The sequence below is a fragment of the Echinops telfairi genome, unplaced genomic scaffold (assembly GCF_000313985.2).
Source record: "Echinops telfairi isolate 266 unplaced genomic scaffold, ASM31398v2 ScPeMD7_7468;HRSCAF=8506_0, whole genome shotgun sequence".
Lineage (NCBI taxonomy): Eukaryota > Metazoa > Chordata > Mammalia > Afrosoricida > Tenrecidae > Echinops > Echinops telfairi.
The window spans coordinates 59,990,668-60,006,136 of record NW_022111369.1 but is presented as its reverse complement, the minus strand read 5'-3'; the positions used below and the strand labels follow the sequence as shown (position 1 = coordinate 60,006,136).

Sequence of the window (15,469 nt, the reverse complement as noted above, 5' to 3'; positions counted from 1 at the left end):
AAATTCATATTTTGTTGCTGTAGTTTTCTAAAATTAACTTCTCAGTGTTAAGCATTTTCAAAACAGTCAAACCTCAGACTGAATTAATAGGAACACTCAAGAAATAGTTGATATGCAAATTTTTGAAGACATAGCTGTTGTTGTATTTTCTTTCAGATAATATATTTACTATCTTGGCAAGTCCTATCTTTGGGTCTATTTTTTATCATCGGAAATTTAAAATCTACTTATTTCTGTGAAGTCAGCTGACTGCCACTGATATAAATGTAATGGGATCCCTGGTGGAACTGTTGGGTAAATGTTGACCCAAAGGTCAGCAGTTCAAACCCATTAGTCACTATGCAGTGGAAAAATGAGATTGTCTGTTCTTATGAAGATTTACAGTCACAGAAACTCATTAAAAGTTTGTGACGAGTTGAAATCAATTCAAGGAAGGTGGAAATTATAGCTAGCATTTTCAGCTATGGGTCTTTTACATCTAACTAAAACCAAGCTCACTGCCATCGAGTTACTGCTGACCCATAATGACCCGTGTGAATTTCTGAGACTGTAACTGTTCACAGCAGTAGAAAGCCCAATCCTTTCTCTTGGAGTTGCTGGTGATTCCAAACTGCTGACCCTGCAGATCACAGATCACAATGTGTAACCCTTACATCACTAGGGCTCCTAGTGTTCCACACACAAAAAAATAGATAAAATTTTGTCATGCACCTACCCACATTTTAAAAGCTAATATAATAAGAATGAAGTGACTAGATAAATGTTTTATGTGTGCCCACACCATCATTATATGCTGTATTCCTGCTGTAGCAAAAAATAATAGAAAATATAGAAAAAAATAAGTTTACTAGAGCTGTCAAGAGAAAGAAAATGGAGGAAAGGTAGAAAAAATAGATTATTAAACAGATCATTAGAGATGATACTTAATTACATGGCTTATAAGAGAACCAGCTTAAAATGAATGATATGTTGGTTTGGAAAAAATTGAAGATTTATTAAGCTGTTTCTGTAAAACGGTAGGCCAAGCTTCCTGTTCAAAACAATTTAAAGCTGTTATTAAAATATGTAAATTATCACACATAAGGACTAACCAATCATAAAAATTTTGATAAAAAAGGTGAAGCCAGAAAGTAAGGTAGGTTTTTCAGCCAATTTTGGTCTGAGAACATCTACCTGCTAAGGTAAATTTGAGTGTTAATTCTGATAACCTTGATGGATGTGGTAATCATTTGTCAGTTTGAGGATTAATGAGGCTTCTGTATGGGCATGGCCTTCTTCTGAGGATTCTGGGAACTCCTGTATTTCCTCCTTGGAGGCGGGAGACACTCTCTTGCTCACTCCCTGTGAGACATCTCTGAGGAGAACACACATGGACCTATCATGATGCAGCTAGAGCTCTGGACCTGGGGAAGCTACATGGAGACCCCTGCCAAGGTTGAGATGCTTACAATGCCACTAGATCCACAAGACTTCCCAATCAACTGGCCTGTGATCTTCCAGTATTCAGCATCATTTCATGTGTTTCGTGAGTCTGAACAGGACTTTATAGATTGGTATAGAACATATAGGCTAATATCGGACTTATGGATTTGATCTAGATTGGGCTGGGATGTTTTCTCAATATTCAACTGCTCTTGTATATAAAGCTCTTTCTTATATACATATAAATCTCCCTGTATTTGTTTCTGTAGTCTTCCTGGATTAACACATTATGGAATCAGCAGTGGGGTAGTAGAGAAACAAATCATAGTGATGGAAAGTGGATGTTTATTTGACTTCTCCCTCATGGTAGTGTTTCTTCTTTGGCTACCCAGAAATGAGATATGTCCATGCAGTTTACTGGGATTTTTTATCGAAACAATATGGATTATGTTGTTTTGTTTCACATTTGGTTATTCCTGTTTGAAATGGTCAAAATTAATGTTGTTAGTATATATTTTGAGCTCAGAGATAGAATTTGCCATTTGAATTTCTCAGAGACCATGCTGGTTAGAGAAAATGGCTGACTGAGGTAAAAATGGCTGACAGAAGGCCTGGCTCTGGCTTGAGACGATGCTCTCAGAGGTGCAATCCCATGTTTTTGTATCAATAGAATAGTTTAGATAAAGATTTAAATAAGCTAAATAAGGATTAAACTTGACTGTTTTAAGACTTGAGTTTAATATCTGATCCTACTTTTTTTTATACTGACTTCTGCTTTTTATTGATATAATGATTGATAGATATGTTTATTGGGAAGTATGGAAATAGAGAGCTTGTAAACCCACTTGCCTGGAGCCATTAAAATATGATCTTTAAATGGGTTCAAGACACACCTTCAAAGAAGTCTCTGAAAAGATAAGCCCCACCCAGTGATTTGGAGCACTCAAGATGTTTGTATTTGAAGAGTCTTGCCTAAAGGGCTGTTATTGACAGATTTAAGAAAAAAAGGGAACTCTTTGGATATTTGTATTTTGAATAGTGGTTTTTGTCAGAAGCTGGAAAAAAATCTGGAACTATGAAGGAAACTCCTCTCTAGGACTCCATGTTAAATGAAGCCTATGGGCAGGCTGAAATGCTTATAGGTGATACCAGGATCCGTTTGTTGCATGAAGTGAGAGGAATGCAGTGAGAAAGAGACAGGTTGGGTCTGGCCACTGACACACATGGACTTGGTTTACAGGAAAAAGAGGAGAAGATGAGAGCATATTGACTGGTCTGAAGTTCATGACCTAGCACAAGGAGACTAGGATTGTTGAAAATTTGTGATGAGCCCATGGTGTAAAGGTGAGGCGACCAATGGGTTCGCTGGTGAGCCTAAGTGAGGCAGCCCACAATGAGTTGACCAGAATCTCACCAGATAAAGAGAAGATTTTTGAGCCTGTGAACAGGTGCACATTGCTGCTGACTTTATGGACGGCCTGACCTAATTTTATTTTCCTTTTGGTTGCTGATTTCACTAGTTTCCAACTGGAATGAAGATTCTTCACATCAAAGAATATGATTGTCTCCTCAGAGCACTGATGAGGTTGATGTAAGTGGGCAGTATAGAAATTGGATACTCAAATGGGTCAGATAAAGGCATGAAGTGGCTGGCTTAACAACTCTCATAGGTGGGGGAGAATATGTTCATAGGATTATAAGATTAAGGTGTAGGTGTTACTTAACTGAAATTATTAGGCATAGGATATTTTTTGTTTTGTTCACTTAAGAATGTTATGTTTAAATGAGGGTGGCACATATTGAACTGTATACATTTTAGTTTTATCCTGTAAGGTACAGATATGATTTTAGTACTGTTTATTTGAAAATTGTATATGGCTAATGAGTTGTGTGAAAGTGTCATATTGACAATGGGTGGTCTGTGGTAGTTATATAATCATTTGTCAATTTGAGGATTAAGCGTGAAGGGGTGGAGTCTAGCCTGTCAATCAGGTGATAGCCCATGAGGCCTCTGTGTGGGCGTGGCCTTCCCCTGAGGATTCTGGGAATTCCTTTATTTTCCTCCTTTGAGGTGGGAGACACTTTCTGCTCACTTCCTGGGAGACATCCCTGAGGAGTAGCCACATGGACCTATCCTGATGCAGCTAGAGCCCTGGACCTGGGGAAGCCACATGGAGACCCCTGTCAGTGCTGAGATGCTTACAATACCACTGACTCCACAAGACTTCCCACCCAGTGGTCCATGATCATCCTGCAGTCGGGGTCATTGCATGTATTTCATGAGTCTGAAGAGGATTTTATAGATTGCTATAGGAAATATGGACTAATATCAGACTTATGGACTTGATCTTGTCTGGGCTGGGGTGTTTTCTTAATATTTAACTGCTCTTGTATATAAAGCTCTTATATGAGTTGCCCTGGATTTATTTCTCTAGTGTACCCCGACTAACCAATGGGTGAATGGGAGATTAGTCTAATGGAAGATACTATTCACCTAGAACTGGGTATTAACATTTCCATCATGAAGCAAAAGCAGTTCCCTCACATACACAAAACCTCTAATGTCTAAAAAAAAAATTACCTTTACAGTTAGTATGATGTTGTTGGTCTCAAGTTGACTTTGAGTTGACTCAAGTTGGTCTCAAGTTGACTTTGAACTCAAACATGTAGTAGGTAAGTATTTTCTGTGCAGTAATCTTCACTGAAGCTTTCTCTAATGGAGCAGCATGATAGGTTTGAGCTGCCAACTTTTTTTTAATTAGCAGCCATTATTTGACCGCTGTGCCAAACATACCAGATTGAAATAACGGTTTTTGAGCCAATGTAATCACAGACCTGCTTGAATCTGAATGTACAGTCCAAATTTCCTTCATAAGTTGGTTGAAAATGGTTCAGGGACTTCCCTATCATGCAGGAGGGACAAAACCCAAATTATCTTTAAAGCAACACACCTCTGTTCTAGACCACATCGATCAGGCAAATGTATTTTCAACTCAAATGACATGAAGGACTATGATCTGTAATATATAAGAAGTTCATATGAAAAAGAGTCAATAGAATAACGGACAACTGAACAAATAAATCCTCAAAGAAGAAACATCACACCTAGTAAACATTTGAAAAATGCTTAGATTCATTCGTTATCAGGAAAGTGTGAAATAAACAGACTTGTAAAAATGAAAAAGATTGTTCATACCGAGTTCTTTTGAGAACATGGATTCATGTGAATTTTCACATTGTCTGACAATAGAATCCACTGTTATACTTACTTTGGGGGAAAAAGACTTGCAATATTTCATAAGATATGTAACAGATTGGGCACAACAATTCTTCACTGCAGTATGTATACCCTAGAGAACTCTTTCAGGTATGTGTCCTCAGTCATGAATAATGATATCACTAGCAACGAAGGGAGGAATAGCTAACAGGAATCATCCCGAATGTCTTCAACAGTAAAACAAACAAATATATACATATACAGTGAACCCTCGTTTATCGCGGTTCATCGGTTCTAGACCCTACTGTGATAAATGAAATTCTGCGAAGTAGGATTCCTTATTTGAAAATCAAATATTTTCGTAGTTAGAGCATAGAGGACATGAAAAAACACTCTTTAGTCACCATTACACTCGTATTGCCCAATTTATTAAACGAAAAAGGGAAAATACAGTAAAACATTTTGGACGTTACAATGATCATTTATTATTTATTATATTATTTATGGCATCAAGCGTGTACAGTAGGAGCCAATCAGTGGCAGTAATGACAGAGCATGCGCTGTTACACAAAAACCGCGATAGAGTGAAGCCGCGGAAGTCGAAGCGCGAAGTGGCGAGGGTTCACTGTACATATATATATTTAGTCATTTTATTAGGGGCTCATACAACTCTTATCACAATCCATATATACATCAATTGTGTAAAGCACATTTGTACATTCATTGCCCTCATCATTCTCACAATGTTTCCTCTCGACTTAAGCCCCTGGCATTAGGTCCTCATTTTTATAATGAAATATACTCATGGTAACTTGCAGCTGCATAGACGACTTTTATAAGCAAACAAAAGACTATGCAAAAGAATGTAAACAGTATGATACAAATGAAATCATATAAACACAGTACAAATGAAATTGTCTTCTCATATATATACATAGGAGAATCCATAGCAAACAAATACTAAATAACAACAAAAATTAAGTGAAAGTTTATCACACATGGGTAGTAGTTTCCTTTAGTTAGGAGGAGAAATATAGTGGTGTAGACACATATGCTCGGTGCTGAAAATGCTCTTTCTTCATGTAAGTGCATTTTTAATTTTCTATGTTGTTAATTTAAAATTTAACAAGTTCAGAGAGTATCTTTTGATAAATCTGATATTGTAATTTTCAATTTTTTAAAGGTATTCATGACCTGTATTAAAATATTTTATTTAAAATAATTATTTTAAGTTTTTCTAGTACCTATGTTTTTAATTATTTTTTCCTCTAGATGGATACCCTAAAAATGAAATTCAGTATAAATGGAAAAAGCCTTCTGTAGAAGTGGCTGATCCTAAATACTGGAGATTATATCAATTTGCATTTGTAGGGTTAAGGAACTCAACTGAAATCTCTCATACAATATCTGGTAAGGAGCATTTAAATCTGTGATTGTATTCTATACTTTTATAAGTTTGATAGCCAAAATATAACATATTGTGTTGCTGTTTTTCCCCCCAGGGGATTACATTATTATGACCATTTTTTTTCACTTGAGCAGACGGATGGGATATTTCACGATTCAGACCTACATTCCTTGTATCCTGACGGTTGTTCTTTCTTGGGTGTCTTTTTGGATCAATAAAGATGCAGTTCCTGCGAGAACCTCCCTAGGTATGGCATATGCTATCATGCTAATGTATAAAAAGCATTTCAAAATAATTTAGTTTAATAAAAGTGTATGCCATATAAAAGTTGAATATGTTACAAATATTCCAGAATACTATCTATAATAAGTCAAACGTGACTTATTTAATTCTACACTGAACCTCAAAATGAAACTCACTGCCATCAAATGAAAGCCAATCTGACAGGTAGAACTGCCCCAGTGAGTTTCCAAGATTGTAACTCTTTGTGGGAGTAGAAAACCCCATTGTTTTCCCACCACATTGAAAGGAGTATGTAAAAAGTAAATATGAAAAAAAAATTACAAAGATGTTGACATTTTAGAACATGCTTTATCTTGGAGGTCAAGGGAAGTAAAGACTCACAGAAAGAATTAGTACAGGAAAATCATCCATAATCCAGACTTTTATTTTGTTGAATATTTGACTTTTTTCTATTTCCTATTCTGGCCAGATCACTTTTAAGTAGCATTTGTTGAGTGGTATACATTTAAAATCACTTGCTCTTATATTGGTGCAAATTAGTAGCCAATTGTTCTAAAGGGCGGGTTGTTGAAAGAAACTAAAAGCTCCTGAGTTTCTGCAATCCATAAATTATATAATTTTTGTGTGACTATTTTAATTTCCCTTGTTCAGTGACATAGATTAGAAGGTAATTGTAATTCATACTTGTTGAAATAAACAATGTGTTTCTCTAGTGATCTATTCCAATATATAAAATCAGATAGGAAAATAAGTGACTACTTATTATACATATTTAAAGGAAAATGACAAATTATCTTTATGTTATTGATATACAAAGGAAAAATATTTATTAACAAACTACCTGTTATTGTGTCTTCCAGAAGACATAATTGTATAAAACATAAAGAAAATTGAGACAGGATGTTTTCAACCATAAATCGTATTTCATGTGTTTTCTAGGATCTTGGATGAATAATTTCATTAACTAAATATAGTAAAATGCAAATCACATAAGAATGTCAAGGATAAGGCCCAAGGCACCTAGCTCTACATTTACAAATACAATTCATTTGGGAATCTACACAGAGGTGTGTAGATACCTAATGAGAAAAATCCATTCATAATTTTGTTTGGCTTCATGTAGTTACTTGAAATTGCATTCTGCCCCTAAGTATATATTTTATTTTATATTCTTAGTCTGCTACTATGGGTATGATGCAAATATTAGATTTTAATTTCAATATGATTACAAAGATAATTTGGACAATTACTTTTACTTTTTTTTTTTTTTTACCAAATGACAGAATGTAATGAAAGAGAAACTCCAACTATGGAATAATTTTGTTTCTATTAAACTTTTACTATTCTAAGTTATAAGCATGTCATATTCAAAGATAAGCTGCAGCCTTTTCTAACTTGAGAATGATCATAATTATTTGTCCCATGTAGTTGGAAAACCAGTAAGTTGATTCTAACTTATAGTGATGCTATAGTACACCAGGGTTCTGGTGTCACGGTGGTTATAACACTTTGAGCTGCTAACTGCAAGGTCACAAGTTTGAAACCACCAGCCAGTCCATGGGAGAAAGAACGTGCTTTCTACTCCCGTAAAGAGTCACCGTCTTGGAAACTACGTAATATGAAGCAGTTCTACCCTGTTCTATAGGGTAAACAGGAGTAAGCCTCAACTGGATAGTAGTGTGTTTAGTGAGTTTTATGAAAACCCACTGTAGTTTTCTGAAACTAAATCTTTAGGCGAATAGTGCTTCGCTTTCCTCTCACAAGGTGACTGGTAGTTTTCAACCGCTGAGCTTGAGGTTAGAAGCCACCTGAGAAACATACTCTGACATATGAATTCCAAATTGTGTGTGTATTTATACAGCAACCAAACCAAATTAATTGTCACTGAGTTTATGTTGACGGACAACAACCCTATAAGACAGGGTACAACCTCCCCTGTGAATTTCAGACACCGTAACTCTTCACTGGAGTACAAGCCCCACCTTTCTCCTGCAGAGCGGCTGCTGGTTTCCAACTGCGGACTGTGGGTATCACAGTCCACTAGAACTCCGCATTCATACATATACACAACTCATTGCAGGATATTATCCTGTTCGTTTATTGAACATTCCCTTTGAAACAGAAATTATCAAATGATTTATTTGTATTGAGCAGTGTTATAGGGGCTGTAGTGCTAACAGTAAACAAAAGATTTGCATGGCACAATTTTTGTGGGGGACACAGGTAATATACAAATGTATAAAGAACTTAATAATATGTCAGCAAAGAACAGAGTCTATGAAAAGAAATGGAAATAAATGTGAAGAATGGCAAGGGATGTGGGTAGATGTGATGAATGTTATTTCATATTGTGAAATGAGAAAACACTATTTGAGGAAGTAGCATTTGACAAAGACCTGAATGATGGCTGGGACAAGCCACAGGTGGCTATCTAGAGGAAAGTTAGTTCAGGAAGTGGCAATGCAAGTGCAGATATTCTAAGCTGGATCGCTTATTGTCATGTCATGCCTGAGCTTCAGAAAGAAGACATCTGTGGTTAGAGATGATTAGTTCATGGTCAAAATAAGATTAATTCATAGAGGTGATCAGGAATTGTTTTAAGTAAATCTTTGTAGGACATTACTTCTGCAATAAACAGCAATGGAGATGGACGTATCTGACCTCCTCTGATTTCCCTATTGCCAAGAGGCAGGGAAGACATTTCTCCAAACTCTATCTAATCATTATCATATGCACAAACTATTACTCCCTTGCCATTCTACATCTATGCTGGGTTCAGGGACAGTAAATTATTTAATGTGGTTCTTCTAGACAAAGTCCCAACTCCCACCAAAGGATATTTTCCTGCAGATGGATGGGAAGAAGGGGGACAGTACTGATAGAATTTACTTGGGAGTAATTGTGAACAGAGTCCCTCTAATGCCATCCAGTTGCATTCAAAATGAGCCCTCTGAAAAGTAGAAGGTGGGATTTTTGTGCATATTATTATCTCTGCATGTGTATTTAAATAAGATAGGCAGGATAAGCAATCCAGAGGAGAAAACAACGGAGCTGATGGTTCCTGGGGGACATGGGAGAGGGGAGATGGGATAAAGAAGTGGGTGTTAACAAACCCAGGGACAAGGGAACAACAAGTGATCTAACATTGATGGCAAAGAAGGTATAGGAGACCTGGTAGGGTTGATGAAGGGCAATGTAACTGAGAGGAATTACTGAAACCCAAATAAAGGCTGAACATGATAGTAGGACAAGAGGAAAGTAAAAGGAAGTAGAGGAAAAAACTAGAAGGCAAAGGGGATATACAGAGATCTAAATACAGGTATGTCCATATGCAGTAAATATATTTATATATGATAATGGGGAAATAGATCTATGTACATATATTTATATGTTAAATATTAATGTAGCAGATACACGTTGGGCCTCCACTCAAGTACTCAATGCAAGAACACTTTGTTCTATTAACCTGGCATTCCCTGATGCTAACCTTCCTGACATGATCGCTGAATACAAAGTGGGTACATAAGCAAATGTGGTGAAAAAAGCTGATAATGCTCAGCTATCAAAATATATAGTGTCTGTGTCCTTAAAGGCTTGAAGATAAACAAGTGGCTATCTAACTCAGAAGCAACAAAGCCCACATGGAATAAGCACACCAGCCTGTGTGATCACAAGGTATCTATGGGATCAGATATCAGGCATCAAAGAACAAAAAAAATCTTATCATTGTGAATGAGGGGGAGTGTGGAGTGAAGAGCTAAAGTCTGTCTCTAGGCAACTGGACATTCCTTACAGAAGGATTGCGGGGAGGAGATGAGTCAGTCAGGGTGTAACATTCCACTACTTCTTTAAAGCTTCACCCCCCACTATCATGACCCTAATTTTACCTTACAAATTTGGCTAGACGAGAGGATGTACACAGGTATAGATAAGAGCTGGAAACACAGGAAATCTAGGACAGATAAACCCCTCAGGACCAATATTGAGAGTAGCCATACCAGGAGGGTAAGGGGAAGAGTGGGGGGAGAAAGGGGGAACTGATTACAATGATCTACATATAACCCCTTCCAAGGGAGAAGATAACTGAAAAGTCAGTGAAGGGAGACATTGGTCAGTGTTAGACATGAAACAATAATAATAATTTATAAATTGTCAAGGGTTCATGAGGGAGGGAGGGTAAGGGAGGGAGGGGAGCAATGAGAAGCTGATACCAATGGCTCAAGTAGAAAGAAATTGTTTTGAAAATAATGATGGCAACAAATGTACAAATGTGCTTGACACAATGGATGTCTGTATGGATTGTGATAAGAAATGTATGAGCCCCCAACAAAATTTTTTTAAAACAGGAAGAAAATGTAACTTAGGAGAAAAGGGCCTACACAAAATGTTCTCTAGGGCAAACATTCATTAAAAAGCCATATTCCAGAAAAAGAAAAAAAAAAGATGGGGTTAAAAAAAAAGAAGGTGGGATCTCATTAGCATCAGGGTCTTGGGGTGAAAGCTGTCCTCTGGACCGGAGAATGAGAAACCAGAAATTGAACAGAATGGTGAACTTCCCAACCCATGGAGCAAGTAAATGTGAGTGCCTTGGTGCAGGAGGCTGGCTTGTGGAGTGAGTGCTCTGTGCACATATTTGGGAAACTGGCCGTGCTGACCCTTGGGAGTAGACCTGAGTGCCTTTTGGCTGAGGCTTTCTGCAGCTGGGTTTGTCAGCCCACAGAGCTAGAGCTGAGTGGCTTTGGTCCAGGCTCCCAACACACCCTTTGTGCATTTATTAGCCGACCTGAGAGAACTTTGCAATATGCCCTGATAAACAACTACCTTGAGAATTTCTCACTGACATTAAACCTGTTAACTCATTTGCTAAGCCCTTTAAACATGAATTTTTTCCTGTGGGGTCTGTGTAGCCATTGTCATGGAAAGATTTGAAATCAGGAAAGGTGTGCATCAGAGTTGTATCCTCTCATCATACTTAATCTGCATGGTGAGCGAATCATCTGAGCTGAAATTATAGAAAGGACAGAATCAGAAGAAGGTTTATTAATAAGATGCAATTGCAGAGGACACAGCCTTGTTGGCTTAAAGAGAAGAGGATTTGAAGCACTTGTTGATGAAGATCAAGAATTAGCCTTCAGTATGGATGTCAACTCAATGTAAAGAACACCAAAATTCTCACAAGTGAACATTGTTGTTAAATGGAAGTCATCAAGGATTTTATCTTACTTTGTGAGAAATATTGTCCAAACTCTGGACACCATATTTGTTCCTCTTGGTAACTCTCAGATTAGTATAAAACCCTAATCTGGGCCATACCCTGATGGGGGTGTCTCCAGGGCAAACTGGCGTCAAGGGCTGCCTTATCCCATATACACTTATCAATGGGCCATCATGGGATTTTAACCAATAAATGTTCAAGAAGCCCAATCTGTACTTACTTTAGTTAGAGACGGGGCTTTATTGCTCGATTTAGCAAAATCAGACCCCCAGGGCCCAAGAAAATGGGGCCAAAAAGGGGACGTGCCTCACAAACACTTCTGCATTTTATGCCTTAGTTCTCAAGCCCCCACCTTTGGTTCCGCATTGACTGAGTTCTATGAAAGTAACAATCTTTCCTGAACGTCACCTGAAGAGTCTCTAGCCCCCACTCCCACCTGCCCTGTGGCCCACCTTCACTTTCTTAATTTATCGGATTCCCACATTCCACACCCCAGGTGCCTGAGCTTTAGTGATTTGTTGGAGGGTTATCCTTTGGTGCCCTGGTAACTACCTGGCTCTTTGCTTTATGGTTGATGAAAATTGGCCAGCTTGGCAACTCTTTCTCACAGCTTGGATCCACAGTCAGTGGATATGTGCATATGGAAGAGGCAGTCAAATGACCAAATGACACATTGCACTGAGTAATATTGCCATGCAAGACCTTTTGAAAGTGTTGAAAAGCACAGATGTTACTTTGAATACTAATGTGCTCCTGGCCCCAGTCATCGTAATTTCATTTGCCTTGTACGCATGTAAAAATTGGACATCAAATAATGAAGATCACTGAAGAATTAATGCATTCGAATTGTGGTGCTTGCAAAGAATACTGAAAGTACCATAGGCTGCCCAAAGAAGTTGTAGGAACCTTGGTAGTGTAGTGGGTTACATGATGGGCAGCTAACCAGAGATCAGCAGTTCTAAACCACCAGCAACTTCATGGGAGAAAGAGCAGCCTTCCTACTTCCATAAAGATGTATCATCTTCAACACCCTCAGGCCCAATTCTACTTTGTCCTAAGGGATCACTTTGAGTCAGAATTGGCTTAGTGGCAATTAATGAGTCAAGGATTCCTGGTGGCACAAATGGCTTAGTGTTCCACTGCTAATCACACTGCTGACATTCTGAAACCACCGAGAGGGTCTGTGGGAGAAAGCGCTGTAGATCTGATCACATAAAGATGCAGCCAAGAAAACATTGCCCAGCAGTTATGCTCAGATACAGGTTCATCTGAGTCACAATTGACTGGATGGCACCTATTGTTAGACGATTGGTAAAGAACAGGCAAGAAAACTCTCCAAAGTCACAGAACTAATAGGGGAAGGATTTGGAGATTTAACCAAAGTTTGCCTCCATTTGTTTAAATTCATCATAACAATTTAATCTGTATTTATTTATCACACCAGGTAGTTATAAAAGTAATGTGGGTGCAAGGATTTTACTTGAACATATCAATAGAAAGCCTGTAGCTTTAAATAGATTTAGGTGTATTTATTTCTTATGTAAAATCCAGAAGTGATATCGGTGTGCAGTACCCAGACTCCTAGCTTTTTACATGTCTTGCATGACTTCAATTTTCTAACCACCTACTGGTCCAAGATGGTTCCTGGTGTTCTAGCCATTGAGTTCTGTTAGGACGAAACAAGGGAAAGGGAAGGAATAATTTCCTGTCTCACTGATGTTCCCTTATGGACATTATTTACTTCTTCCTTGCCCACTTTGATTTATCTTCTCATAGAGCGCTTGAAGGAAGATGCCTGATAAAAATGCTTTTCTACACAGTTAAGTATCAAATAAATGTTGGAGATTCTACCACTATGGAGGAAAGGAAGGATCATCATTGGGAGACATTTTGCAGTCCACAGTTATTTAGATGTTTAAAATTCACAAAGAGATACAAAGAGGACATGGGATATAATGTAGCTATGGTTACCAGTAATTCGTTCTGTAAATCACTAGTAATCAAATCCTTTTGTTTCCATTGTTTATTTCCCCACACAACATTGCAAAATCAGGTGCAAGGAAAAAAAGTGGTCTCTTAAATTGCTAGTTATTTCTCATCTGAAATGGCTTGTTATTTATCAGCTTCCCATCTCTCCACAGGTATCACGACCGTCCTGACCATGACAACCTTGAGTACAATTGCCAGGAAGTCATTGCCTAAGGTTTCTTACGTGACTGCGATGGATCTCTTTGTTTCTGTTTGTTTCATTTTCGTTTTTGCAGCCTTGATGGAATATGGAGCCCTGCATTATTTCACCAGCAACAAAAATGGAAAGGCTACAAGAGACAGAAATAAAGCCTCAGTATGTAAACAATATATTTATTTCACAGACACCAAGTTACCTAGAGATACTGCTTTGGATATTCATGTTTTAATTGCTTATGTAGTTTTTACATCTAAACTACTAATTAAAATTTCACTATAATTCTGTTTTTGTATTAGTATTTTGCTTTTGTCAATGGGTAGTCCTCAAAATTATTTTAATATGCAGCTATTTTGGGGTTATAGACCTTAAAATTCTTTCTGATTTTTGTATACATATTTTCACTTTCTTTCTCCATCCTCCTTCCCAATTATGTACCTGCCTTAATTTATGTAGTATCAAGTCAATATATTAGAAGTGATTGTAGTATATTTACGTAATAGATGATTGACTGCCAGTATTTTGTTTTTAGTGATTATTGTAATAATACAGAGCATTTAGTTTGTGCTCAGTACTTTTCTAAGGATTTTGAATGCATGAGTTTCATTATGCTTATACAGTACCATTTCAGTATCTTGCTTTCTAAATGAAGGACCTAAGACTCAAACCCCATTTGTTGTTGATGTTTGTTTTAGTGTTTTCTGTTTTTGACTGCAGAGGGCAAGCTTCTAAAACTTTCATTTTATTATCTGTTATCATCATTGTTAATTACTACTGATGAGACTCCAAAATCATACAGACCTTATGTATAACAGAACAAAGCATTGCATGATCTTGTGCCATACTAACACTTCTGTTTGAGTTCATTCTCGTGGCATTGTGTCAATCCACCTCATTGAATGTTTTCTCACCGCAGTCTAACCATGTCCTACCACTCACCATAATATCTTTTCACTAGTTAGTAATTTTTCTTGATGATGTGTCCAAATTAAGTGGGGGCAATACAGTGTCCTTTTTACTTTTAAGGTGTATTCTGGCTGTAATTTTTTTCTCAGAAAAAAAGATCAAAACAAAACAATGGTTATTCTTCTGGAAGTTTATAGCATATTATCATTCTTCACCAATACCACAATTTGATTGAATACCTTTTGAGTCCTATACAGGTTTCATAAGAGCCAATTAAGCATTTGAATTTCTCTTTCACAATAGTACACATAATAGGACACAGAAAGGTAGTTATTTACCTACACATTAAGAACAACAAAAAATGGCACACCAGTGTTGATTCTAGTACATCTTTTAAAGGCATGTTTGTCCCAAAATATCCAAGTAAATGAGAACTGGAAAGTCAACCAAACTGAAACATCACTATGCACAGTTAGCATAATTGTAAGCGTCCATAAGCTGTGTACAATGAAGCACTGTAGTCTTCCTGCCTTTGTCAGTGTTAGGACAGTTCAATACTTTTATCCTCCTCTCATTTCTTTTTATGAATTTCTTCATGATACTTTCAAGTTATAGTTTACTTTCCACATTATACTTCTAAAGGGCAAACTCTTGTGTATTTTGTTTCCACCTTTTTCCACAAAGACTAAGAAAGAAAGAAAAAAAAAAGCTATTGATGGTGTTACAAATTTGAGAATTTTCATTGAAGAATTAGATGTTACTCTTGCAATTTGATATTATTTTAGTTTATATATGATACATATGACTATTGAATGGATCATCAAAGACAATAGGTCAAACTAAACATACAATTTTAGGTAAAAATTTTATAGT

General features: G+C 37.1%; 1 protein-coding gene across 2 annotated transcripts in view; it reads left to right on the top strand.

Annotated features, from left to right (window-relative positions):
- GABRG1 (gamma-aminobutyric acid type A receptor subunit gamma1) overlaps positions 1-15,469 on the top strand; it is a 123,048-nt gene that overhangs the window by 82,484 nt on the left and 25,095 nt on the right. The window contains exons 6-8 of one of the 2 annotated variants that reach the window (XR_006679493.1): positions 5,912-6,049; positions 6,182-6,294; positions 13,647-13,733. Coding sequence is in view for 1 of the 2 variants with exons in the window: in XM_004706268.2 (XP_004706325.1) it covers positions 5,912-6,049; positions 6,142-6,294; positions 13,647-13,849 (494 nt within the window). In the remaining variant the exon portion in view is untranslated. Of the gene's footprint in view, positions 1-5,911; positions 6,050-6,141; positions 6,295-13,646; positions 13,850-15,469 lie in introns of those variants that run through there. The other variant, XM_004706268.2, reaches the window with a different exon arrangement.